The 27,806-nt window shown below is 60.3% G+C and overlaps 1 protein-coding gene across 11 annotated transcripts in view; it reads right to left on the reverse strand.

Moving 5' to 3' along the window:
• The window catches only part of AGAP3 (ArfGAP with GTPase domain, ankyrin repeat and PH domain 3), a 58,601-nt gene that overhangs the window by 7,297 nt on the left and 23,498 nt on the right, over positions 1 to 27,806 (reverse strand). For 3 of the 11 annotated variants that reach the window (XM_017520291.2, XM_017520284.2, XM_017520276.2), the window contains exons 1-11: positions 22,263 to 23,148; positions 21,011 to 21,069; positions 20,688 to 20,775; positions 20,413 to 20,498; positions 20,092 to 20,233; positions 19,531 to 19,665; positions 19,240 to 19,367; positions 17,723 to 17,881; positions 14,065 to 14,157; positions 9,290 to 9,394; positions 3,568 to 3,736 (exon numbers count right to left, since the gene is read on the reverse strand). In XM_017520291.2, the coding sequence (XP_017375780.1) occupies positions 3,568 to 3,736; positions 9,290 to 9,394; positions 14,065 to 14,157; positions 17,723 to 17,881; positions 19,240 to 19,367; positions 19,531 to 19,665; positions 20,092 to 20,233; positions 20,413 to 20,498; positions 20,688 to 20,775; positions 21,011 to 21,069; positions 22,263 to 23,133 (2,035 nt within the window). In that variant the 5' untranslated portion in view covers positions 23,134 to 23,148. Of the gene's footprint in view, positions 1 to 3,567; positions 3,737 to 9,289; positions 9,395 to 14,064; positions 14,158 to 14,312; positions 15,222 to 17,122; positions 17,278 to 17,722; positions 17,882 to 19,239; positions 19,368 to 19,530; positions 19,666 to 20,091; positions 20,234 to 20,412; positions 20,499 to 20,687; positions 20,776 to 21,010; positions 21,070 to 22,262; positions 23,239 to 27,806 lie in introns of those variants that run through there. The other 8 variants (XM_017520295.2, XM_017520296.2, XM_037735612.1 and 5 more) reach the window with 5 other exon arrangements.

A 27,806-nucleotide genomic window follows, 5' to 3' on the forward strand; every position in this document is an offset into this window, starting at 1 on the left:
ACGTGCCACTCTGTGGCTGGGATGACGCCTAAAGGCAGGGAGCAAGTTTGATGTTTCTCTTGTGTTTGTCACAACACCCAAAACAGGACCAGACACACAGCGAGTGCTTAGTCACATTCATGCAGCACAGAGGCTACAGGCCAGTCTCCATCTCCAGGCCCCGAAGGAACAGGCAGATGCCACCTCCCCTCCTTTGCCCTCACAGGTCCCGCCTCAGGAAACCTTCCGGGGTGCACACTTGGTCCCTAATTTCTCAGACACCTTGCTTCTCCTCCCCCCACTGTCATTCCCTTCCAGGTTCCAAATTGTACTCCACCTCATCCCTAGCCCCATCCAAAGCCATCACAGGCCCAACTTCCACCCCAAGCCCCCCAACCCAAAACCCTGAGGGAGGGAAAGTGCTTTCCCTTTTCTTTGTTAATTCTCCCCTCATTACGCCTGCAATCCCACAATCAGTGTGCACTGTAATTGTCGAATTTGATGCTAATGATTAATGAATTAAACATGGAGCCATCAATTAGTCCTCGGAGGATAATTCTGCATAAAGCAGCGGATAATGTAATTACAGTAACAAAGATAATGAGATGTTAACATCACCCGGTGAGCGAGAGACATGTGTGAGTGTGCATGAGGGTCGGTGTCGGTGTCGGCATGCGGTAGTGGGACGCGGGCTGGGTGAGCACCGTCCTCGAGCCCCTGCGCGTGGGCGCTGTCATTACAGGAGGAAGGGCATGGGGCTGCCTTCTCCATGCCACTGCCGCTCCCAGGTGAGGGATGCCAGGGACAGATACGGGACAGGACAATGTCTTCTCATTTCTCTCGCTCTGGAGAAACAGCCCAGCTGTCCTCTGGCTCCCTGCCCTCAAGGAAAGGGACTCACTCAGGCCTGCTCTTCCCTTTTTGGAATGACCGGAGAAACCACAAGCTGACCAAAGGGGCTCCTGGGGGCTGGTGCCAGAGGGTTCCCCGCAGCTGTGACCCGTTGTCCGGGCGGAGACCTGAAGACTGCATGTGACCTGCCCTCAGGCCGGTGCCACCCCACAGCAGGCTTAAGCCACCCCCAACACCCAGCACATCCCTGTGATGGGTGGTGGCCAGCTTTCTCCTCCTCAGCTTCCTTCCTTCCCTCCATCCACCTCACAGGCTTCCTTTCTGAGTTCAGAGTGGCTTAGAGGAAAGAACATGGCTCCTCAAACAGACACACCTAGGTTGAACCTCACCCAGCTCTCCCACTTACTGTGGGACTTTCCAGACAAGTTTGTTAGCCACTCCAAGCCTCTGTTTCCTCATTAAAATGGGGACAATGACCTCTACTTAGGGCTGCTGCGGACCTGGGGCCTGATGCAGAGACATCCACTGCGTCAACCCACTGCACCACAGACACCCACTGCACCACAGACGCCCACTGCACCATAGACGCCCACTGCACCATAGATGCCCACTGCACCACAGACAGACGCCCACTGCACCACAGACACCCACTGCACCATAGACAGACACCCACTGCACCAGATACCCACTGCACCAGGCACCCACTGCACCATAGACAGACACCCACTGCACCAGACACCCACTGCACCATAGATGCCCACTGCACCACAGACAGACGCCCACTGCACCACAGACACCCACTGCACCATAGACAGACACCCACTGCACCACAGACACCCACTGCACCATAGACAGACNCACTGCACCACAGACACCCACTGCACCATAGACAGACGCCCACTGCACCACAGACACCCACTGCACCACAGACACCCACTGCACCATAGACAGACACCCACTGCACCAGACACCCACTGCACCACAGACACCCACTGCACCATAGACGCCCACTGCACCACAGACAGATGCCCACAGCACCACAGACACCCACTGCACCATAGACAGATGCCCACAGCACCAGGCACCCACTGCACCATAGACAGACACCCACTGCACCAGGCACCCACTGCACCATAGACAGACACCCACTGCACCAGNCACCCACTGCACCATAGACAGACACCCACTGCACCAGACACCCACTGCACCATAGACAGACACCCACTGCACCATAGACAGACACCCACTGCACCGTAGATGCCCACTGCACCATAGATGCCCACTGCACCATAGACAGACGCCCACTGCGCCATAGACGCCCACTGCGCCATAGACGCCCACTGCGCCATAGACGCCCACTGCACCACAGACACCCACTGCACCACAGATGCCCACTACACCAGACACCCACTGTACCATAGACAGACACCCACTGCACCACAGACACCCACTGCACCATAGATGCCCACTGCATCAAAGACACCCACTGCACCATAGACACCCACCGCACCATAGACGCCCACCGCACCATAGACTCCCACTGCACCACAGACAGACACCCACTGCACCACAGACGCCCACTGTACCCGGCACATCTCAGTCGGCGGCGTCAGGTACCTACCCGGCGGCTCCTCTGCCTTCAGCCTGGTGGGCAGTAGTTCTGTGAGAGTGAGAGTGAGCCCAGCACACCTGTTTCAGGTGCCGCACCTCCCACAAGGACCACACCTGGAGGCATCATCGCACCTTCCTTCCCTCTAACCTGGGCCTTCTCAGTGGTGTCCCATCAGCATTGTGAGTGGGGCAATTCTTTACTGTTTGGGGTCTCTCCCATCCATTCCAGGGGACTTAGTATCCCCAACCACCTGTCACTGAAAGTCTGTCACAACCTCCCATCATGGTGACAAGCACAGGCCCTGTAGGGAGGTGACTCACCCCGCTGCAGACCACTGCTGCCAGGTGCTGACTCCTGGGGCAGGGCACAGGCATGGCACCAGCAGGGCAGGGTTTTGGGCAGGTATTGGGAATGAGACTAGGACAGCGTCAGGAATACTGAAGTCTTGGGGGAAAGCAGTCAGGAGCCAGGGGCTCTGGAAGCAAAGGAACTGAGTGTGGAAGGATGGCCCTGGAAGAGCACCAGGCCTGGGGGCCCAGAGGAGGAGGAATGAAGCAGCATAGGAAGGGAGTCCCTGGGGACAGGGGGCCTTCCACCTGAGCCAGCACTCTCAGTTGAAAAGGTAAGAACACCACATGCTTCATGGAGTTTCCCGCCTCCAGCTCCTGTCTAAATTCAGTCCTCTGAGCAGAGGCCCCACCTCTCTGTCCTGAGAAGATGCACCAGGTTGATGCCAGATAGCTCTGTGCCCTTCCACCTCCCCTGTCTCCACATGGCAACCTTGGCTGAGATGCTGGCCATGCACCCCGAGGCCCTGCCCCCACCCATCGCCAGCCTCAGATCCAGATGCAGAGACGGGCCTAGGACCACCAGCACTGCTACCCAGACATGACACCACCTGGCCCCGTCTGACATCCAGGTCAACTGCTGGTCTAGACATTTGCTGTCACCTCAACTAACTCCATGAGGGCTGCATTAGGGCATGTGTCTTTGGCTGAGATGACCTTGAAATGTGATGCTGGCCAGCACCCTGTGCCCAGGCCGAGAAGCCAAGCCCAGAATATCTGCCTGCCTCGGCTCCATGGCAGCCGCCCACTATGCCCCCACCTCAGCAGCCGCCTCACCTGTGCCCCCACCTAGCTGTGTGTTACTCCGCTCCACAGACAGCCCGTTGGCACGGGGGCTGGTGCCCGGGGCTGTGGTAGGTGTGGCTCGGGGCAGGCGTTTCCCAGGCACTTTCACCGTCGTCCGCAGCAGGTCAATCTCCTTGCCGTGGATGTTCTGCATGTAATCCTAAAGGCCAGGTGGGTGAGACAGACGAAGACTGGTTAGCAGCAGCCATCCAGCACTGAGCCTCACAACTCCCAGGTCTCTCCCTGCTGTGGAAAGAGAGGGAACACTCCAATCTTGAAAAGCAGGACTCTAAGCCACAGAATGTCTCCGAGTCTGGATTACACCTGGGTCTCCACAGTGCCCAAAGCAGCGCTAGGGGGACTCCACCAGGAGAGAGGCAGAGTTGGGGGTGGCCAAGGACCTGGAGCTAAGCGCTGAGGCTCAGGCCCTCAGGAATGATGGCTTAGGAGGCAACAGCACAAAGCAGGCCAAGTGCTGGGCCAGGCTGGGATTTAGGGAGAGAGCCCCTGCTGCGGAGGGGAGCTGAGAGACTCGGGGCCATGGGTGACAGGGTGGCCACCAAGCACTGCAGACCCCACCTGTGCATTAGGAACCTTCTAAAGCCCAGAATCATCCCAACCCTTAGGACAGTGTCTGATAATAAATACTTGTTGAACAGTTTAAAGAGATGCCTCTTTTTGCTGGACTTTGGAATACAGCAACAGGTGCCTGGTCTGACAGGTGCCACCGATTCCCCGGCGATAGTCATCATCATTGCCATCATGTCATCTGCCTGTCACGTGCAGGGTGTTTACCATCCTACGGCAGTGTGTTTATACACTCCATGTATGACCTCGTGGAATCCTCACCACCTGAGGGAGGCAGTGCCTGTTTTGTAGATGAAGGAACTGAGGCTTAGAAAGGCTAATCTGCCCAAGAACACACATTTAAACAGTAGCAGAGTCAGATTAAAGCCCAGGTTTTTCAGATTCCCAAGCCTGTGCCCCTTGCGCAGGCTCCCTCCAGCCTGTCCTGAGTCTGGGACTTGCCCTGCCTTCAAGTCAGGGCCCCAGGAATGGGGGGCCACTTTGTGCTTCAACTCTACCCACCATTTAGGTAGCACCGTGGCTGAATGCAGGGAGGGAGGGTGGGGGCCGGCAGTTTCCTGACCTGGAGCCTCCCGTGCCTCCTCCTTCCAGCCTCTCCCCACAGCCTGTTGCCTCCTGCTTCCTTGTCCCTGCCACTGTCCCTGAGCTCTTAGGCAATTCCTAGCTAATGCCCTTGGAAACATGGCACAAATTCCTCCCCATGGGTCTCTGACCCTTCCTGAGAGAAGAAACTGGGTGGGAGTGCCAGACTTAACTTCTGACTGAATTACATTGATTGGACATAAATCTGCTCCTTCTTTCCCCTCCATGAGCACCTCTGGAATGTCTGCATCCTGAGGGCAGCCATGCGAGGGGCTGTCCCAGACGTATCCTCCTGCCCTGAGGAGCCCGGCCCTCACCTTCACTGCTCTGGCTGGCAGACTGCTTTCCCTCCAGGCTTGCTCTCTCTTCTCACCCAATTAGCTCCAGGGAAAACCGACACTGTCCTCTGCTGAAAAGAGCCCAGGGGGCCTGCTGCCTCTTGGGAAGCAGTAGAAGGGCAGGAAGTCTCACCAGGGCTCTCTCTGGGAGGAATCATGAGGACATAAGTAGACAAGGGGTCACCTGGTCCCAGGTCACTAAGAAAAGGTGAGGAGGTTACCACCTAGATGGAGGAAAAAGTGCCAAACACCAGCCTCCACCTGCACTTCTGTGGCTGAGCTGGACACCACTCGCAGCTCTGTGTCATCAGGGGAATGGTCGAAAGAACTGGCGTTAGCACACCACCTCCCTGGCCAGGTCCAGCCCTGTGGGCTCTAGCTGAGCCTGCAGTTGCCTGAATTCTCGAGGTACCTATGGCATCTTCCCAGGCAGGCAGCCCTTCAGGAAGAGGACCAGGGGAGTAACCAACCAGAGAAGAGGAGCTGCGCCTAGAAGCTATGTTCAGAGAGGAGCCACTCCTGCCACTGCTGCTCCCTGCAGCCTTGGGCTGTACCTGTACCCTCCCACTGCCCCAGTCCTCTGTGAGGGGCAGTACCAAGTGCTTGGCTCCAAGCATGTGCTGAAGTTTTGTTCACTGTCCCACAACCATAGAACGACACAACCGAGGGATCAGTGAGCAGCCTTCCACCTAGGCAGGACCTCTTTGACAACCTCTGCCCACACCTGGTGGAGCAGGACTCTGCCCACAGCTTGGGGCCTTGCCAAACAGACCCGGGAGCCCCTCCTGCCTTCCCGGCATATCTCCATCCATCCTTCTTCAACACACCAGGCTGCACTTCACTGGCCCCACTGGCCCTCTGGTCTTGCTTTCAGCCCTGTGTCCACAAGTGACTTCACTGCCTCACCCCTTCCCTGCTTGCATCCCACACTCAGCTTCCTGTCCCTGGTTCTCGTCGGCAGTCCCTGTACACAATCACGTCTTAGATCGGCTACTCCAGACAACAGTCAACAGCTGGCTGGGCCAAAGGCACAGCTGCAGTCCCTCCTTAGGGGAGGGGCTTGGGCTGCTCTAGTTCACAAGGAGGTCACAGCAGCTGCAACAGTTTTTAGGCCCCATGACAGCCTTGGGATGCCCGGGCTGGGGCACGGCAGGAAAAGCTGACCCTATGCCAGGAATAAGAGCTGCACAGGGGGACTGCATTTGGGGCTAAGGAGCCAGAAGCCGGCCTCAGGGGAAAGGATGGCCCAACTTTAGCATCTCTGATGGCACTAGCCAGACGCTCCGAATTCCCGGAGCAAGCTGGTACCCACAGCCCCGGACTCCGTGCCCTCCTGCCCGGGCAACTCTGGAGCCTGGGCGTGGAGAAGAGTGGAGAGACGCTTGAGGAGCAGCAGCAGGGACAGGAACCTCAGACAGGCAGCATTTCCCTCTGTCAGCAGAACGGGGAGCATGGTGGCGGTGGCGGTGGCTGCTCAGGAGAGCGGTCACCACGGCTGCCTTTATTACCCACCATCAAACAGCAATTTCTTCCCCAGCCTCCTCGCTAATTACCCAGCCAGCGTTCTCATCTCGTTTTATTACTGGAATTAACAACGAGTTCAGAGCGTGGAAAGCTATTAAGATGTGTGATTAAGCCACATTCAATTAGTTTCTACAAACAATTTAATTGATGTTGCAGATAGAATTAACAGAAGGTGATTGTGTGAATGGCTCCGCTGGCTGCAAAATGGGGGAGGCTGTGGCGGGCTCTCTTGGGCCAGGCAAGAAGCGGGCGCGGGGCTCAGTCTCGCCCACCAAATTGGCCTCTGTGTGTCCCATCCGGCCCGGCCCCCATCCATAGGTGAGTCACCAGCCCCGATGCTCAGGAGAGACCCTTGCTGGAGAGGAGAGCCAGACTCAGCCCCGAGTTCTGTCGGAGCCTCTGGAGGTGCCAGAGCTCCTTCTTGACATGCTTCCTGCCAGGGTTTAGGGTTTGAACAGCCCCAGAGAGAAGCGGCTGCTCACAGGTAGGGAGGTGGCCTGCTCACTGCTGGCAACCAAGGAGCACACTCAGGTTGGAAGAAGGTGGCTGGGGGGTGGCGGAGGCAAGGCAGCAGCGGAGGGAGGGAAAGTGTGGGGGTGGCACAAACGGGCCTCTGCCAGAGCCTCACGGACAGCTGGGAGGGAGTGCACAGCACCACAACCGGCCCTGCCTCCACTCATGCTTTCACACCATGTGTAGCCAAGTGTGCTTTGGGGCCTGTGACAGGATCTGGGTGCCAGGATTTCCCAGCCTGTCCTTGCAGCTGAGTTCCAAAAAGTCACACAGTGCAACAAGTGCGGCTTGGGAGGGCACTCCTGTGGGGCTCAGATGCCCACCCTCGCCCAGGCAGGCAGGCCCGACTCCCTCCTTACTTGACAGCACTCGCCCTGCTATGAGCTGTTCTGTGACCCTCTCAGCCAGCCCCAGAGGGAGGTGCTCTTGACAAGCACAGACAAACCCGGGCGACGCTGAGAGCCAAAGTAATGGGTCCAAGCCTTAGCTCGGCCACCAGCCGGGTGACTCTGAAAAGCTACCCACCCCCCTGAGCTCTGCTCTCCAGCTGGCTGTGTTTCCTATTCCGAAACCAAAACCTAGCCCAACCCCACAACCCACCTTCTTCCACAACCCAAGACGCCCTCTGCCACCCCTCTCATCCTCACTGCCTCCACTGTTGGCAGTGGGCACAGACTGTGCACCAAGCTCGGCCACACAGAACAGAAAGGAGCAGGTAAGAACGGTCAGCCCCACACAGGCGGGGAAACAGACATTTCAAACAGGCCCGTTCCCAAGCTACCCCACTGAGATGGACAGCTAGACATGAGGAGAGGGCACAGTAAACGGCCCGGTGTCGGCTGTGAAGCGCCTCAGGCAGGCAAGGCGCCGGCGCAGTCTCCAGGCCTCAGCACTGTGACTTGCTATCTGTGAGTGGCCCTGACACCCTCAAAACCTTTCGACAGGGAAGCACTGGGACTCTCCTCGTCTTCTGGCCCTTCCTTTAGTGTAGAGCTCTGTACACAGTAACAAAGCCTGGCACCCACAGAGCGCCCTTTGGCCTCCTATGACACTTTCTGCCTGTGCCATCAGTGCTCTTCCCAGCAGGCCTGGCCGCCTCTCTCGGCGCCTCGCAAGGACTCAAGAGCGGGACAAGGTCTGTGCTCACGGTGGGAGGCTGGGGTCAGGCGGGAGCTCAGAAGCTGGTTGCACTGAATGCGGGTGGTCCTTCCTCCAGTTTCCCAGGTACCAGGCCCTGCCCTGTGGAGTAAGGTGTGTTAGGAAAGCCGAGGGGCTGACTGGTGCTGTCCCCTGAGCTGAGGGGTAGGATCATCGTCTGAGGAATGGTCAGATGCCGAGAAGCCCAGGAGGACCAGGCCTTCTCTGTGTGTTTTCTCCGCAGGGCAGTCTGGGCAGTGCTCTTGGGCCTGGGTGATGGCCAGGACACAGGGACCCAGCACCTCTTGGGTCACGCCTTCCTGACATCTTGGGCAGATTCAGAGGCAGGCCGAGGGCCTCTGGGCCGGGGGGGTGGGGCCGGCCCACGTGCTGTGCTCGAGGGGCTTCACAGGAGAACTCATTAGCCCCACAGTGGGGTGGTGACAGAGATGGATTCCGGTGACAGCTGTGTGCTGGAGCCACGCGGTGAGGGAAGGGGAGGAAGGAAGGGTGGGGGAGCTGCACAGGGGCCACTCCAGTCACCAAAACACCCCCTAGCTGGGACACAGGCCACGCGGGCACCAGACCGTCTTAACCACAGACAAGGCCACCTTCGCTCTCCTCCCAGGAGGAGTTGTCCGAAGCTCTAGCCCATTCTCAACAGCCCTGTCCTCTACCACCCCAGGCCCAGGAGTCCGCAGCTCCCCGCTGGCATGGCCCAGCTCAACACAACGGCATGGCAGCATCAGCTTCCTCACTAGAATTTCTGTGGAAGTGGCCGAATCCCACTCCTTCAACAACTGGAAAGTCTGACGTAGAGCCTGACCACCCAGAGGGCACATGAGGGGCCACCTGGTTCTTGTGCATGTCCCAAGCTGCCCGTGTGAGGTTCTTTCTCCAGGGATGAGCCATTTGAAATCACTAAGGTCTGCTTCCCGTCCATCCTGACGCCTGTCCGCTGCCCATATTCTGTTATCCTCCCTCTACCCCTCCCATACTCTCCCCCAGGAGGCTCCTCCTCCCAGACTCACATGCAGGCTGGGGTGATAGGTGAGCAGCCCGTTGTCACAGAGCGTCACATACTTTTTCTTCCACTCCTTGTTCAGGGACTTGCCACTCCGCTTCAGCAGGATCCCCTGAGAACAGAGGTCTGATCAGAAACCAGGAGCCAGCCCCCGACATCACAGGGCATGGGAAGGTCATGGTGTCGTTAGCCAACACCCTCCTCCCTTTGAGCAAAGCAGGCTTCAAGGACCTATCGTTGAACTTGGGAGGGCCCCTGAGACTAGTCCTTCCCTAGGACTCGGTTCTCCCTGATCGTCCACCAGGAAGCAGCTGGACCACTGTTCTGGCAGGTGGGCATCTTGCCTCCCCAGTGTGTGTGTGTGGAGCCACCTTGGCAGGAGAAGCCGGTCAGGGGCGTAGATGGTTGGGGTGTAGATGGTCAAGGGTGTGGACAGTGGCCATCAGTCATGCTCCTCCCCAGGAGGCTCCAAGGGTCAAAATAGCAGAGATTTCATTAAGGTCCTGGCCTTCCACCTCGAGGTAGCTCCAAAACAGGGCAGAACAATCCCCTAATTGTCCCAAGCATGCCCTAGACCACCAAGCCAGGTAGCCGCAAGACCTAGCCTTCCCTCTCAGCAACCATACTTCCTGCATAAGCCAGTGAGACACGCTGAACAGAGAGGCTGGATGGCTGGGAGGATGAGCTAAAGTGCCACAGCAAGGAGCCTGCCCCTGGGACAAGGCTGGGGCCACAACTGACACCCAGTAAACATCTATTGGAAGAACTGGGGAAAAGCCCCCTAAAACCCTGGCTGCCAGACGATGAAGGCAGGAGGTGGACCCCACTAGGAAGATGGGAGGAGATGATGCCCAACCACACCGTGGTCTCCTTCTCAGGAGAAGCCTGCGCCTCTAGTGAGAACCCCCAAAGATGCCCTCACTGGCTCAGGCTGTCTCCCTCAAACAACACAGAAGGCAATGGCTGGGAATGGGAGGCGGGGTCAGGCAGAACCAGGGAGCGCCACAATGGAGACCAGGGGCAGATCCAGGACCAGCATCACTATTCATGGCCCCCCATCCTCCAAAACCCCCAACTCAAGAGGGTTGAGAAGAGGCAGCGCTCCCTGGAGACTTCAAGGCAAAAATCCCATAGAGGGAAGAGGGGCACAGGTAGATCCGCAAATGGGGGTGCTGAGTGTGAGGTTGGGGGGGTCAGGCTCACCCTCAGCTGGGAGAGCAGAAGGGGAAGCACTCCCAGCAGGGACACTCGAAAGGGCAAATTCTGCCTGTACTTAGAGGAGACAGCACCCAGAGAGGGAAGAGGCCGTAAAGGGATGGCATCTCCTTTAGGAATAGAGGGCCCTGCCCGAAGGCAGCCAACAACACGGGGATTAAGAGACGTAGGCACATGGAAACGGTGGTCCCTCATCTGCAGCCTGTGGTCCTGACGCCCAAGGGTGGGGGGTAAATACTGGATTCCATTGCAACTTCCTCCTCTAAGTTCTTCCTAATAGAGGGCTCAGCCCCAGATGGATGCGGTTAGGATAAAAGTGATTCTGGTTTTCTGGACCTCTCCCCTCCCCAACAGGGGTGAGGTGGAGGCCAGGGAGGGCACCCACTTCCAGTGGCCCGGGTAGCTGTGACACCAGTTGCCAAACTTTCCAGCACATTTCACATCCTTTCTGCTCCTCCTTCAGCCACCCCAGGCTGGAGGGGTGAGGAGAAGCCTAGCCCGCGCCTCTCCCCACTTCGGACAAATGGCATTGCAGAAGGTGTGCTCATGAGGGATGGGAGCTGAAGTACTTGGCCACGGGCAGACACATCCTGCTACCTGGTCTCCCTTGGCCTGGGAGACCCTATCCTCAGGTGTTTCTGAAGACAAGCGGCATTAAGGGGACCTTCCAGAGGCAAGTGGGCCCTGTCTCGTGGTCTGTGGAGGAGCCTTCAAGTCTGGGCCTTGGTGACCTGCCTCTGGGTGTGGCATTCCTGTCACTGGCCAGGGACCAGGTGCACTGAGAGCTCAGCAAGCAGTCAGCCGTTACCCCTCGCGCGCTCGCTCGCTGGCTCTGCTCTCTTCTGGGAGCACCAGCCTGCGCTAAGGCTCTAAGGTCCACGGGCTCTGGGATGCCCTGGAGTCATCCCCAATCTTCCCCGCCCACCACACAGGCCAAAGAAAGAGCCAAGTGTGAGGGATGGACCCAGCTCCCCGCCCCTGTTCCGACTCCCTTCACCCCACTAGGCGTGCTCCCCTCTCCCACCCTCCCAGCCTTCAGCAGGAGACTCCATGGCCAGCTCCGGCCCAGCTCTGCTCCCTGCCCCCAGCGGTGCGAAACGTGGAGCCACTCAAGGCCTGCGCTGCTGCCGCCTGCGGTTCCTCCAACAGTCAGGGTGGGGACCGGGTTTCCGCACCTTTCCGACCCAGACACGTGTGGCTCCTCCCTCCTCGGGGAGAATGCGTTTTGGGGCGGGGGTCCCTCCTCCACCCTGACCGCCCCCTTCCTCAGCAGCGCCCTCCCCGGGCAGAGGCGGAGGAGCCACTGTAAGGACGCTCGTTAGCCCGGGGCACGGGTGGAACGACCCGGCTGCTCCTTCCCGCCCTGCTCTTTGCAGGCTCCCGGAAGCTACTGGGAGGAGACTGGCCTAGCCCGCGCCTCTCCCCACTCCCTCTCCAAGGAAGCTACAGGGGTTCCTGCTCCCTCCCCGGCCGGCCGGCTGCGCGCGGCAGAGCAGGAAGCAATCTGGGGCGGAATGGGAGCGGCGCGGAGGCGCGGAGGCGACAGCCCCCAGAGGACCCGTTCCCGCCGCCACCTCCCTCCCAGCTCCGCCAGCCGACTTAATTGCGGAGTCCGGATTGATTGGGAATGCAAATGGCAACTGAAATGCAATCTTCACTCCCAGCAGGAGCTGGGGGGGGAGGGGAAGGAACAGAACCGGAGAACGGGACAGGAGGGCGGAGCACAGGAGGGGCTGCAGAACTGGCGGGGCAGGACTGGGTGGCAGCGAGGAGGTCCGGGAGCGGGGAGGCGCCAGGAATGGCCACCGGACTGGGAGAAGAGAGCGGATGCCCCGCCCCTAGCGAGCTATCCTTACTGAACGGAAAGGAGCCGGCACCCCCTAAAGGGTGTCACTGCATCAGGCACAGGCCTCTGACACCTGCTCCCAGCTGGCGGCAAGACTCAGGACTGAACCGCTAGGGGTCTTCCTACTGACAGTCCCTGAGAGTTATGAGTAAAAACACCCAAGTGACATACTGACTCCACAAGACTGGACCAGAGCCCCAGGTTCAAGTTCACAGGGCTTCCTCCCCAACCTAGCATCTCTCCATTTTTCTCGTGTGGGGGATTCAGGGAACAAATAAGTGAGCCCCTGACAAACACAACTCCCAGTGAGGAAAGGGAACATGTGGGACCCCAAGGAAAGTGCTCCCATTTTCCTGGGGAAGGCTATGAAGTGTCTACACACCCACTCACTGTTCACGCCCTCCCTTACACTCCACCGTCAAGCAGGGAGCTAGGCGCCTCCGCCCAAAGCAGAGGGCATCATCCAGCAGGGGCCCTCACAAAGGAGGTGCCCCGAAGATACAGGATCAAATAAGCAACAGGTTTGTGCAGAGTCTGATTCTGCACAGACTTGCACACACACGCATGTGCCCCATGGACGGACAGGGAGACCTCTGGCTGCTGTCACTGTGCCCTTGACTTTTCAGGGGCCCTCCCAGCAGGCTGGCCCAACCAGAGTGGTCCCTGCCAGACATAAATGCGATGAACATTTCAAGGGACGTGTGAGTGGGAACAATTCAGATCACCGCATGGGACCCTGTGGGACCCTGCCCTCTGGGACACTACCCGGCTTGGGACTCCTCATTCTAAATGAACTTTCACTGGGAATCAGAAACCCCTACCCTTAACAAATGAATCCTGGTCACACTGACTGACCCCCTCCCCACAAGTGGTCACACTGCCTATGAGTCCCAGCCCAGGAGAGCCACACCTGACCACAGGCCTGTCAAGCTGGGCTCCAGTGCTCTGGCCACATCAGCCTCCCCTGTGGTCAAAACCTGGCAACACAGCTGCCTATGTACACCATCTCTTCAACCACCAGATCCCAAGAAATTCTGTTCCAACTGCCCCCGTTCTTACGGGCACCCCAGCGCCTCACGCTCTCATCCACACACCAAAGACACGCCTCCCCACTCTACCCCAGCAGCTCTGGCTCAACACACCAGAGACACACTCTCTGTGGGTCAATGCCGTGTCCAAGGCAGGAACGCAACACCTCTGGTCTGGAAGAAGGCAGGCCCAAGTGCCCCCAGGACTGACTCAGAAAGGAGGTGGAAGAGGTGAGAAAGTGGGAGAGGTGAGGTGGTAGCACCTCAACTTTTTTCTTTAAAGATAAACAGAAGCTCTTATTAACAAAACCATGCCAACAGACCTTGCGCTGGACTAGCCCTCAGTAACCCTTCAATGCAGGCTCCTCCGGTGTCTCATTTTCCTTAGAGAGAGAGACAACCCCCTCCAGACCCAACTCCAGAACCAGTGGGCCAGGCTGAGGGCCTGGCTGAGCACAGCAGGTAGCTCTCTTCTGCCCTCCAGTGGTGATCAGAGGTATAGGCAGGGCTGGTGGCCAGAAGACGGTGGCGCAGGGAAGGCCGCTTCTCAGCGGAGAGAGAGCCCGGCCCTTGTTAGGGACTCGGCCTAGGAGGGTGGTGCTGGCCTCTAAGGCCATCTCCCCCATCACAGTGGCCTGGGAAGAGCCACGTTCCTGGGCCTCATTCTGAGCACCCGGGAAGGGAGGCGCTGACCTGCTTGATGGGGATGGCGCGGCCGCTCCCGATGCTGTCCACCTTGCACTCGGCAGCCTTCTTCTCCCGGTCCAGGTCAGCACCTTTCCGAGACTGGAAGAGAAAACAAGAGGCGTGTTAGAGAGGCCCGGGGTCTGCCGAGAACTGCCCGCCTGGACTTCCCGGCCTCCCTCTTGCCTCCCTCCTCCTGGGCAGCCCTAGCAGTGGGTCGGGCCGGGGCGGCGGGACGGGAAGGAACGGAGACCACGAGTATTCCAACGGGTTTATTCTTACACACGGCACCATACAGAGCAGCACAGGTCACTGAGCCGGCCCGCCCCTTACAAAAGAGCAAGGACAGAGAGGCCGAGGGCGCGAGGAACACGCCCGGGGCGGGGGCGTAAGAGAAGCGGGGGCGAGGAGGTGGACGTAGGGCTGCTGGTCGGGAGCACAGGGCGCGACAACCCGGAGCGCAAAGTCCACAAGTGAGTGGGTAGGCGGCCCGTCTGCGGCACAGACACCGCACTGCACGCACGTGGCGCCGAGCGCGTCGGCGTGGCCCAAGGGGCACAGTGGATGGACAGAGAGAGGAGAGAGGCCAGAAGAGGCCCTGCACCCTGTCAAGCTCCTGGGGCAGAGTCCACCCGAATGCGGATCCTAGGAAATAGGGGGAGGCCAAAAAGAGGGGGCAAGGCAAGCGCGGCGGTGGCGGCGGCTTCCGGAGCAGGAGCAGGAACGGCAGAGGTCCATGCAGGAAGGAGCAGAGGAGGGGAGGGGCAGGAAAGCGCCCCCCAGGAGCAGCCGGGCCAGGCGGGCTTGGACTCCCCCGCCCCTCTGGGCCTCGTCGCGCCGCCGGGCGTGGGGCCAAGCTGCCTTCTTCTCCATGCAGTGAGCCTGCAGCGTCCAGCCGGGCCTGGTCCCCGGCAGCCCCCAGCGCGGGCTCCGGCGCTCCTAGCCTTCCCTGGGGGTGGGGTTAGTTACAAAGGTTCCCGTGGGTCTCTGGAGTGGGGAGCTCGGCGGCCGCTTCTCATCTGAGAGCAGTCCCAGGGCCCGGCCCGCCTCCGGCCCCGCACAGGGGGCATGTCCAGAGGTGCTGTGTGTCACCACCTGGTCTTCTAATTTGGAAGGAGTTGGAAAGGCCTTTTTGTTGATGAAAAGTTGGAAACAGTGGCACATATCTGCAAATATCGAAAGAATAAAGATTTTGGCAAGTTATACTCAAGCCCCGCACAAGTTGGTCAGCACCGGTGAGGGCAGAGACCCAGGCGCCTGGGGAGCGGCGGCAGCGGGATGAAGAGGAGGAGGAAAAGGAGGAGGAGGAGGACCAGGAGGAGGAGGAGGCAGCGGCGGCGGCACCTGCTGGGCAGACGCTGGCCGAATGTCCACCTCAGCAGGGAATGTTATGTTCGCCACTCAGCAGCCCAGGCCCAGCCCTCCTGTTCTCCCAGGCTGCCAGGAGCCAAGGGCACAGCGAGGGGACACAGGGCCACAACTGCAGCGTGGGAGAAAGCACGGCAAAAGAGAACAAGGAGAACAAAGCGCGGCCCAGCACCTCCACAGGCGGCACCGCCTAGTCCTCTCCTGGGCTCCACAGCCCGGGCCGCCACAGCCCTCTGCCCCTTCGGCCCAGGGAGGAGGAAGGTGGATGGGACTGCTGCCACCGGGTACCCAGACAGAAGAGCCAGTCGGGGGGAGTGGGGTGCAGCCCACCCCAGCCAGACTGTGAGCCAAGAGGCCCCAACCACCAGAGGACCCCTGGGAGCCCAGAGGACCACCTCCCCATGCGTACAGGAACTGGGGCAAGAGTGGCAACGAAATGAGCACATGAAGTCACAGGAGAGACTGGGGACAGCACAACCATGTCCAGTGGGGGGGTCACTAGCCACAGAGCAGGCAGGACACGAGGGGCTCGCCCTCAAGCAAGCATGTTGCTGCTGGGGAGTACGATGAAGGAGAAGAGAGGCGGCCCCAACAGCAATGATGAGAGGGGAGGTCCCAAGAAACACCCACAGGGACGGCTGCACCTTGAGGCCACCTCAGGGACAACGGTGCAAGTGAGGTCACCACGGAAACAATGGAAAGAAAATATAAGGTTGCCACTGTGAGGATGGAGAGAATGGAAGGGCCGGAGGGAAGGCCGTGCCGTGAGCAGCCAGGATGGAGGGCAGCAGTCGAGGCAGGCAGCAGAGAGCACAGGATGGCAGGAAGCACGGGCGCCGGGCGGGGGGGAGGACGGGGGCTTGGCAGGGGCGGAGGAGAGGGTGGCAGGGCAGGGGAAGGCAGGGGGTGCCCTGGGGTTGCTACAGAGCTCACCAGCAATGGGAAGGGGAAGGGGAGGTTAAGAATGGAACTGAGGCAGCGGATGACTGAGGCGCGATGCTAGGGAGCAGGGTGCCCGGGCCCTGGTAGCCGTCACCATGGACACAGGCACCCAAGGGCCCCGCAGCAGGAGCAGCAGTGGCACGTGTGGGCTCTAGCAGGCGGCCCCCTGCGCTCTCATATCTCAATGACCATGGATAGAAAGGAGAAGCTGCGCGTCTAGGCAGGGTTGGGGCCAGGCAGCTGCAATGCGCCGCGGAGCTGTCAGCGCAGAGGCTGTTAGCATGGATGGCCGCGAGGGCAGGTGGCGGGCTGGGGGGACGAAAGCAGGCAGCTGGGAGGGAGAAGTGAGCTGGGCAGGCAGAGGTGAGGATGAGTGAGCAGGGCTTGGAAGCACCAGCTCTGTCTGGGCAGGGTCCAGAGATCTGGCCTGGCCGGCCACACTCGGGCCCAAGCTGAGAGCCAAGCCCTGCTCTTGGAAAGAGGCGCGTGGAGTGACGCAGAGGGGTGGGCGCTCTTGTGACAACCCACACGGGGGTTCACCCACCTTTGTCTGGCCCAAGACTCCTGGAACATCCAGCCCAGCCCGGCTGGAAGGTTAGGGTTTGGATGGGCACTGTGTGTCAGACATTGGGAGTGGAGAGACAGCAGGCCCTGGGGCCTGAAAGCCAGGGTCACCCTCAGCCGGGCCAGCACGGCAGCCCCCGGGTGTGAGGTTTGTGAGGGGTGAGTGAGGAGCTCGCAAGGAGACAGGACAAACCTGAGAGGGAGGAACGAGGCAGCGTGGTGAAGCCCAGGAAAAGATGGCTAAGCCTTTGTTAAACCAATCACAGCGGTGGGTGGAAAGCATGAATGTCCCCTCGGCAGTGGGGTAACGGAAAAAGAGCCGGAAGGCGAACGGGGAGGCCTGGGCTCTGACTCTAGCTGGGCCAGCTAACCCTCTGTGTCGCCTTGGGCAAACAGCCTTCCGGCCGCCGGTGCATTAGCTGTTGAATCAAAGGGAGTCAGGGGAGTTAGGCCAGGTGAGTCCAAGGATCCCTTCGAGCTGACAAAGACACCCTAAGGGGCCTAAGAGAGAGGAAGGCGGCGGGGAGGGTGAGTGTGGGCGGCAGAGGGCCGGGAGGACTGTGGGGACAGGGTGAGGGCCGTGACCGGAAGCCCCTGTGGGCGCAGAGGAATGGTCTGGAAGACTCTGGGGGCACCGGCAAGGACCCTCGGGAACCGTGTGTGTCTGAGGGAGAAGACTGCAGGTGCCGTCTTCCTGACTCGGGCTGCCCACGCCCCTCCTGGCTAGGAGTTCGGCTCTCAGGCCTGCCTGTGCAACGAAGGCGGCTGGGCGGGGGAGGAGGCGGTCACGTACCGTGAAGATGTTGGAGCGCCGCTTGGACTGCTTGCGGATGGGTGTGGGGGTGGAGGAGGCAGCGATGGTCTCGATGCGCAGCTCCCGCTGGCTGATGCTGGGGGTGGAGGGGACTGAGGACGAGTAGTCGCTGAAGGCGCTGCTGCCGCCATTCGTGGCCTAAAGACAGAGAGGGCTGCTGAGGGCAGCTCTGGGTCAGGGAGTGGGATGGACACAGGTGGGCGCCAGGAATCCCTGTGCTAACAGGGCCTGGCCGGAGTTCACGGGCAGCAGAGGGGCCACTAGCCCCTAGACAGTATGGGGGGAACATGTGCATGGCCTGGAGGCCAGCGGGATCTGATCTACTGTCACCTTGCCAGGGCTGCTTCACTGGGGCAGCAAACCCTCGTCCTGGGGCCCCAGCAGGAGTGCTTCTGCACCTAAGTCAGAGGCACAGGCTGGCAGGCAGGAATCAGCTGCAGAGCCTGGCAGCGAATGGACTGTGGAGTCCTGACTTGCAAGTAGTCTGAAGGAGGGAGAGGGTGGCCCTGGACAAACTCTCATTTAGGGATGTATGTTTAGAGTGTAGTGGGCCAGGAAGCAGGAGCCAGGAGTGGCCCAGGGCACGAGGGGAGGCTGAGGGTGGCTTCCAGCATACCCATGGCAGGAAAAGGGATTCTGGGACAGCTGGGGCAGAGAGAACAGAGCTTCGACTTCCAGGCAGAGTAAGTTGTAGATGTGGAACAGAGAAGGGAAAGAGAAAAAGAGATCACAGAATGGAGAAGAAACAGCATGGCAGCGTCTCCAGGACTCGGGAAGCATGCACCGTCGACCAGGTGGCCCGCACGGCTAACTGCCCCCACTAGAGCATGTGGCCTGATCGGCTGCCTCCCCTGAACCTGACCTGTACAAGAGGAGTATGGTGCTCAAACCACTGCCCTCTACAACCTGCCCCTCAGGACAGGGACCACTGCAGAAGTGAGCTGCACAAGCCCTACTTGGTCGTGTCAGGCGGGGCTGCTCAGAGACAGTAAGAAGGACCTAGCCCTGCTCCTCCTCCTTCCCACGAGAATGCTGCCGCCTTCTCACAGCCCTAAAGGAAGGGACCTCTGAAATGCAACCAGGCTGTCACTGGAACGCCGGCTACAGCCAGGACAGGCCTTAGAAGGGTGACGGTCACTGGCAGAGATAAAATGCAGTGGCCGTTGGCTTGACCATGTCATCTGTGGCTGGCCCAGGACTTTCGATAGTGGGCATCGGGTAGGGAGTGTGGGCTGTGGACCGGTGGAGAGCAGAGGGAAGTGGGGACGGTAGCGGGAAGGGGCAGGCACCATGGGGCGGGGATGAGGCCAAGACTATGGTGCAGGCTGAATGGAATTTCAACCAATGTTTCCAAACCACATGCAAGGCTGGGAGGCCAGAGGAAGGAGGACAGGCGTGAGCAGGAGGCTAGCAGAAGTGGCAGGACGAACAGAGGCAAGACAGGCATGGCGGGAAGAGGCAGGGCGGGGTGGGGCGGGGCAGGTGGCAGGCCGAACCTGGTTGATGTGCACGGCAGGGATGGATGCAGCGGACACTGCCGAGTGGCTGGGCGAGTTGGGCAGTGACTTGCAGGGCCCGATGGCCAGTTGCTGCTTCTTCCGCAAAGCCACTACCTTCTGGGCCACTGCAGGGGACAGCAGAGTCAATTATACCCACTGGAGAAAAGTGAAAAGCCTGGCTTAGCACCTCCCCCCAAAAAAAACACACAGCCTTGCTCACTGGGAGCCTTCCTACCGCCGGCTCTGGGGCCGCGGCTGCCAGTGACTTCCGCCCAGCACCCGAGTTACCGTCCTGGAAGACGCGCTCCACATTGAGCCCATAGGTCGCGCACGTCTCATAGTAGGTGCACCGCTTCAGATCTGTGGAGAGCTTGCGGGCTCTGCTGTCATCGATGACCCGGGGGTTTGCCGCGCTGATGGCGTCTGTCGGAGGTGGAGGGGTGAGTCACTCATTTTTCGGAGAAGCTGGGGTAGTGTGATGAGGGGCATTTGGCCCAAGGGTGGGTGGGCAAACAGCCTGGCGAGTGGAACACACAGAGCACCAAGAACGCGGGCGCCTGGGTCTCATTTCAACCCTGCCATGGCCTCACTGAGTGCAAACCAGCATGCACTTAAGCTCTGAGCACGTTTATTCATCTAAAAAGACACGGACCTGCTGGTCACAGGGACGCAGGTTTCAGCAGGGCAAACGCCCTCACACGAGCAGCATGGGGAGTGCTGAGAGCCCCGGTCAGCAATGGGAAGAGACTGGGGCCTTGGAGGCTTTCTCACACCTGCCCACCCCTCCCCTCATGCATCCTTGCCCGGGGCCTCCTGCTCTCTGCCAGCTCCTGCAGGGCCCCGCCTCACCCTGTGTGCCCACAAGCACCATGGGCACCTCGCTGGCGTTGCGGAAGCTGCAGAGCCGCAGGAAGTAGTTGTACACCGTCTGGAAACTGATTTCATCCTCCAGGCTGAACACAAACACCACTGCATCTACCCAGGCAGCAAACTAGGGGAGACCAAGTAGAATTAACACCCGAACCAGGAGCCAGCAAACTCCCATGCAGGACAGGTGGACCCAACTGGACCCTTCTCCCTGGGCACACCAACTCTCCCAGTCCCAGCCAGCAAGCTCAAGAAAGGGCTCCAGGCACAGGGGTGGGCCCTACGCCCCAGGCAGGAGATCACCTGGAGCTCAGGGGGGCCTCCTTCATCTCGGATCAGCAGCAGGTAACTCTGGCCATCCACCACAATCTCCTTCTTAAACCGCCCCCCTAGGACAGAGCGAGAGGTCAGGTCCAAAGCATGGAGAAAGAGCCCGGGGGACCAAGAAGAAATCTACAGCTTCCGATGGAGGAGATAAGAGGACTTGAAGAGGGCTGGAGACCTGCACCCAGATCCCAAGTGGTGGGAAGGTGGGGAGTGGGCGGCCTCCGGGCCCAGGTTGGGCCCGTGACACTCACCTTCAGGGGACTCCTCCTGGACATAGGTCCCCGTCAGATAGCGGTGCACCAGGGCTGATTTCCCGCTAGACAGGTTCCCCACTATGCCCTGCAGGAGAGGAAGGGGTGAGCAGGTCAGAGGCCACGAGGGAAAAGACCCATCAGGAAAAGCAAAGAAGCGGCAGGAGGGAGAAAAGCCAGGGCTGAAGGGGAAGAGAGAGGGCAGAGAGGGCCAAGCTGAGCAGAGGAGGGGACGGGAGCTGGAGAAGCAAGGCACAGGCCCGAGGCACCCAGCCTTGCCCCCCGGCTCCAGGCCGCCTGCGCTGCCCATGGGCGGCACTCACCACTTTAAGCTCCGGTACGGAGCGGCTCAGCGTCCACTCCTGGCTGTTCACAAACGAGTCTGCGGAAGACAGAGCCGCCCCGTCAGGGCCAAGGTGGCACACACACCTGTCCCAACCGCTGCTGCCTGTATCCCCTAGGATGCCCTCCCCAGGCCCAGGCCAGAGGACAGCAGTTTCCTCCATGGGACCCCAACCCTCACCCCTAGCTCCCTAGGAGGCAGTGGGAAGGTTCTTTTTGAGCAGACCAGAGTGAGGATAGTCTTCAGAACAGGACTCTGAGGTCTGTAGGCTCTGTCCCCCTGGGTTCGGCCCTGTGTCCTTCCTCCTCTTCCTGCTCCAGAAGGTAAGTGTCCCCCCACCAAGCCACAACTGGCCTAGTTCCCCTGGGGCCCAAATGTCAGGCCCAGGTTAGAGGCCACTCCAGCAGGTCTCAGACCAGACCCAAGGGCTGGGTTCCTGGTTGGGGGGCAGACTCCTGCAAGTAAGAACAGCGCACCCTGGCAGGGTGGGGCCACCCACCACATTCCTGAGTCGGGTGAAGAGGGAGGAGCCTGGCCTGGCCCTGTTCTGTCAGGGGCAGGTGGATACGGAGCCATCGACCCCACCCACCTCCTCCCTAAGCTCCTCCTTAGCAGGGAGGCCACCTCCTGGGCTCCCCTTCATTCCTGACTCTGAACCTGACTCTGGCAGGTCCCTTATCCCAGAGCCCTCCGACAGCCAGGCCCCCATCGCCATCACCTCCAGGTTCCACATGCATGCTCGTGCCAGCCCTGTGAACCCTCTCTGGCTGGGCAGCACTCTTCCCTCCCTGGCTCCCAGAGGCACTGTCCCACAGTTGTGTCAAAGAGTAGTTTCAAGAATCAGGTCCACAGCAGTCCCTAACCTCATACGCAGGGGCCTCTGGAGCAGGGGCAGCCGGAGGTGAGCGCGCTGCCCCGACCAGGAACTAGGAAAGGTGTCTGGCCCAGCCCCAGGCCCTCTGACTCTGGTGATTCTCCTTCCTTTCCCCGTCCGCACCGGAGCGGCCCGTCCTGGGCTCCCCTCGCCCCCCGACCCCAGCCCAGCCCGGCCCGGCCAGCCCGTTCCCTTCCGCCACTGCCGAAGACCCCAGACACCGGGCGCCGACGGCACTCGGGCCAGCCCGCCAGCCCTAGGCAGCCCGCCTCCCCACGGGCGGGCCCGGCCATGGTCATTCTCCAGCGAGCTGTTTTCTGCCAGGCGCCCCCCAGGTCCCCGGGGCCGGCCCCCTTACCGCTGGGCGCGCGCAGGAGCTCCGGGGCCGCGGCCGCCCGGCGGCTCCACAGCGGCGCGGCGGGCGCGGGCTCCCTCCGGCGGAAGCGGCTGGTGAGCAGCCTCCAGAGGCCGGCGGCGGTGCGGGGGCGGCCGGGCTCCGGGGCGGCGCGCGAGGCGTCGGCGCCCAGCAGGTCGCGGCGGCTGGGGAAGGCGCCCAGGGAGCCCGTGTCGCCGTCGCTGCGGGTGCGCGCGCGGGGCGGCCGGGCCAGCAGCCCCGACTCGGAGCGCCGCACCTCCTGGCCGCGGCGCAGGCGGAAGCTGAAGCTCTTTCTGAGCGCCGCCAGGCCGCGCCGGGGCCCCTCTGGCCCGCGCCCGCCGCGCAGCACCGACCAGCGCTGGCTGCTCCACAGCGCCGCGCCGCGAAGGAAGCCCGCGCTGCCCGCGCGCCCTAGCCCCGAACCCGGCGCCTCGGCCGCCGCCAGCTCCAGGCGGTTCACCTCCAGGAACGTCATGCTGGCCGGCCGCGGCCGCGGAGTCTGCTCTCCCCTGGTGCGGGTGCGCCGGGCCGGCGCAGGGCTGGGCGCGGGGCTAGGCGCGGGCGAGACGGGCGGTCCTGAGGGCGCCGGGCTCCGGCGGCCGAGGCGCGGGCGCAGGAGGCCGAGCAGCAGGCCGCGGGCGCCGGTGGGAGGCGGCTCCGGGCCGCCCGAGCATACGCTCCGCGGCCGCGCAGGCTGCTCACGGGCAGCGCACAGGGCGGCCTGCAGGGCGGCGGCAGCGCGGCCGGCTGGGGCGCCGTGCAGGTCCGGCGAGTCGCAGACGCTGTGGGCGCGGCGGCAGGCTGCGGGCGGCTCCCCGGGACGGCTGTCCCCCGGCGGCCAGCCCCGCTCCATGCTCAGGGCCGGTGGGCGCGGGCCAGGCCCATGGCGAGGGGCGCGGGGCAGGGCCCGGGCCGGGGCCGCGGCCGGGGCGCACGGACCTCCGGCCTCTGGGCACTTGGTGTAACTCCTCCACCTCGCGGCCGGCAAGCCCAGACCTGGAGAGGCCGGGAGCCAGCCCAGCCCGGAGAGAGGCGGCAAGTCTGGCCTGGAACGCCCGGGAACGGCGCGGGGGAGCCGGCCTGCTGGGGCAGCCCCCGGGAGCCCTCGGAAAACAGGAAATTCCAGCCCAGGGCTCCTCCTAGGATCCGGCAGGTAGGTGAGGAGCTGTCATTAGGAGCAGGCCAACTAAATAACAGACCTCAGCCCGCCATACACTGGGCCCCATTTTGGAGAAAAGTGGGCCATTTCTCATTCTTCAAAGAAAGAGCCAGGAGAGCCTACACCATGAGGCCCTGAAGTATCAGCAGCCTGAGTGAGAGGTCAGGGGCAGCCACACCGGCTCTGCGCGCGAGTCCTCATCTGCAGCACACCAGCTTCAACGAGGTGGTCCTGACGCAGCTTTTGGCTCTGACATTCTAAGGTCGAGAGTTGCTGGCTGCTACAGTATGCTTCTGTTGATGACTGAGGCTGTCTGTGGATATTATAAAATCCAGAAGATACTCATCTGTCTGGACTGAGTTAAGCGTCCTGCCTAAGGGCAGCAGAGAAATCAAAGATAACCTCGGCCGGCAGTTCTGGGTGAGTGACTCACTTCTGAGGCCGGAGCATCTCCAGGCCCCTGCTGCTCACTGGGTCTCACCTCCTGTCGGGATGATGCCTGACGTTCTGTAAATGAACACACGCCTCCAAGCTTCGAGGCGCTTCCAATTCATCATTGTGGGCTGCCCCCGACACCAAGGGCTCCCCAGCTGTGATGGACACTGCAGTTTAAACATTAGTCCTGTCCCAGGCTCCGGAGACCAGCCAGTTTCCTGTCACCCACAAAGTCAGAAACTCTCAGCTGCCTCAATACCACTGGCACATCAGGAGAAACAAGTTTAAGTAGTGGCAAGGGATGAGGGGCTTGCATTTCCTTTAGAGCTATAATACTCCCGCTTTCTTCCACCCCCCCAGTCCAGCCCAACTCCCACTGTCCCTTTCAACTTTAGAATTCCATGGACCTGGTCAGAGCCAAGTAGGAGATAAAAGTGGCACATTCCTGATGGGCTGGGTGGGAATGCCTAAGGAAGGCAGGGCCTCTCCATCCTAGGTGCTCCCTGCAGAAATAAGTGCTGGAAATTCCCAAGTCCTGGGCTGGATCTCCCAGGCCTGGAGAGGCCCTGGTGGTGAGTTTGTATTTCCATAGGACTAGTTATTAGCGCTGATGAGGACCACTTCCTCCTGTATGGGACACATGCTCCCCCATGATAGAAGCACCTGCAGAAGCACCCTTAAGGGTCCTCAGGCAGGCACAGAGACAAGAACACAACTCAGCGAAGCTGGTCAATGTCATTGAGCTGCACATCAAAAGGAAACATTTTCTGCCTTGACTTCCCTATCTGCATGTTGCTGTCTGTCCTCCCTCTCACGCACAACAGGAAATGGCTGTTCTGCCTAAGAGTAAGGCTGCCCACTCACAAGCCCATCCTGCAAGCCAGTGAAAATGCAAGCAAAGGGCTGGGCGGCGTGGCTTAGGCCTGTAATCCCAGCCTGGCCAACATAGTGAAACGCCATCTCTACTAAAAATCCAAAAAATTAGGCACAGTGTATCTGGCCTGTAATCCCAGCGCTTTGGGAGTCTGAGGCAGGCACATCACTTGAGTCCAGGAGTTGGAGACCAGCCTGAGGAACATGGCGAAACCCATCTCTACAAAAAAAATATGAAAAATTAGCCAGGCATGGTGGCATGTGCCTGTGATCCCAGCTACTTGAGAGGCTGAAGTGGGAGGATTGCTTGAGCCCAGAAGGTTCAGGCTGCTGTGAGCCAAGAGGGAGCCACTGCATCCCAGCCTGGCCACAGAGTGAGACCCTGTATCAATAAATAAATATGAAGAAGCAAGCATAGGACAGCAGCTATGGGGGCCGACCTCTGGGGACTGAGAGGGGATGGGGACAAGGACACACCTGGAGACCAGGTGTAAGATCCCCTGGGACCCCGGGTGAGGCTGCCCTTTCCCGCATCCCCAGGACCAGCTTTCTCTTTCTGGCAGGGTCTCACACCTGCCCATCACGACTCCTGTGGCCCCTCGCCCGCCTGCGCATACACAAGCAGGGCACCTGAGGCCCAGACTAGCACAGGCATTGAACATAACCAGCGTCAGCTCTTCCTCCTGACATCCAGATAGTCCACAGAAGGAGGTCTCAGTCCTGGCATCTGCGCTCTCTGGCTCCAGGGAAGGCTGTGTTCGTCGTGTTATGCTCAATGCCTGTGCTAATCTGGGCCTCAGGTGCCCTGCTCGCGTATGCGCAGGCGGGCGAGGGGCCACAGGAGTCGTGATGGGCAGGTGTGAGACCCTGCCAGAAAGAGAAAGCTGGTCCTGGGGACGCGGGAAAGGGCAGCCTCACCCGGGGTCCCAGTGGATCTTACACCTGGTCTCCAGGTGTGTTGCTGACCCATGGGTGAGCCCCGGCTGTGTCCGCTGTGGCCCACGGGGAGATGGCGGATGTCCTTCGAGGAGATGAGGGAGGATGAGCCTTCTCCAGAACGCCAGAGCTTGTGGCTGGTTCCGCAGGGAAAGGCTCTGGCTTCCTCCAAAAGCTGGGTGTGGTCCCAGAGCCATCCTGGCTCTCCCAAACAGTCAGGCCCTTTCTGCCCACAAGGTGGCAGCAAAACATCTTCCTGCAGCTGGGGCTTGGACTGCAGCAGGGAAGGCTGGCCTCACCACCGCCACTGATCCGGGAAGGCAGTGGGTACCACACCAAGCCCTCTCCGCCCCCTAGGACTGGTTGGTGTCCAGCAGGCTCTCCAGGTTGGAGCTTAGGGAATCAGAGGAGAAGACAGAGGCGGCGGGGGGGGGGATGTCGGGGAGGGCATAGCGCTCAGGGTGCCTCCCCAGCGAGGCCACAATCCTCCCTACACGTCCCAGCAGCTGTCCCCACACAACTTGAGCTGCTGCAGTGGCAGCCATGGACTCAAATTCCACTCCCAACAGCTCCATTCCAGCATTCCCCCATCTTCAATGGCACCACGAGCTCCGGAGCAGCACAAGCCAAAAGCCTGCTAGGTTCACCCTCCATTGCCTTCCTTACCACTCCCCCAGCCCGATCCGTGTCAGCCCTGGTGGTGCTCCCTCCTAAATGTGGCCCAAATCCATCACCAGCTCCTTTCTCCAACTTGAAGGCAAGCCACCCTCCTCCCAGGCCTAAGTCACGGCATCAGCTTCCTATGGGTCTCCCATCTCCGGCCTCCATTATCACCATTGCCAACTGATTTCCTTTACAGCAGGGGTGGACCTCTTGAAACCATAACCTGGGCCAGGCGTGGTGGCTCATACATGTAATCCCAGCACTCTGGGGGGCCGGGGAGGGCGGATCATGAGGTCAGTAGTTCAAGACCAGCCTGGCCAACACAGTGAAACCCCAACACAGTCTGTATTAAAAATACAAAACTTAGCTGGACGCAGTGGCAGGCACCTGCAGTCGCAGCTATTTGGGAGGCTGAGGCAGGAAAATCATTTGAACCCAGAAGGTGGACATTGCAGTGAGTCGAGATTGTGCCACTGCACTCTAGCCTGGGTGACAGAGCCAGACTTCGTCTCAAAAAAAAAAAAAAAAAAAAAAAAGAACAAAACCAAAATCTGGTCACCTCTCAGCAAAGTCCCCACAGTGGCTCTCCACCTGGCATAGAATGGCACCCAAACCTCTTATTCTGTTCCAGTGCCCTGTGTGCTCCTGACTACCTGCTTGCCCTCTCACCTGCCACCCTCCCAAGGACCCACTTCCATCCCCATCCAGCCTTGATGCTTCCCAGGCCTCTGCCCTGCTTGCCCTGAGGTCATTTGGACAGTGGCTGAAGCATCCCTTCCTCAAGAGGCTGACCAGCTTAGTGACCACTCTGAACATCATCTAACATTCACCACTCTTGGAGGGTTTCCTTGTGTGTTTAATGCCCCCCGCCCCAAAAGAACTCTGCTGGGCATACGAACGTGGCCATGATTCCCCAAATGAATGAGTGAAGGTCTTTGCTGAGCATGAACTGTGCTCCCAGGACTTTTGTCCTTCTGTGAGGGGGTGAGGGGGAAGGCCTAAGAGAGATGGGCCCTGGCCGGGCCAGTCTTTTGAGAGAAGTCACAGGCAAAATTATCTGCACAGGCCCCAAGTTGAGAGGCATGGTGCGCCCTGGAGTTGAGAGAGCTGGATTCAAGTTCAGCCTCTGGCCCCGATTACTGGGTGACCAGCCATGGTCTCTTTAACCTCAGGTCTGTCTATAAATTAGGGATGATCCAGCTTCCAGTCAAAGGTGCCGTGCAGGCCAGCACTGTGAGCATGGAGGGCTGCGTGGTGCCTGGCATGCAGCGGGCAAGCAACAGAAGGAGCTGCTCCCACTGCGCAAGGGAAAGCCAGAATGGACGCTGGGGTTACTGAAACTAGCTCTCTTCACATGGGAAATCCAGGCAGATGCAGTCAGCCCATGACCTTGGCAGCTCCCCCTCAGCTCGGCTTTGATTCCTGGGCTGGTCCCGCCACCTCCCCTCTAAGAGACCGCA

The sequence above is a fragment of the Cebus imitator genome, unplaced genomic scaffold (genome assembly GCF_001604975.1).
Source record: "Cebus imitator isolate Cc_AM_T3 unplaced genomic scaffold, Cebus_imitator-1.0 Scaffold20, whole genome shotgun sequence".
NCBI lineage: Eukaryota > Metazoa > Chordata > Mammalia > Primates > Cebidae > Cebus > Cebus imitator.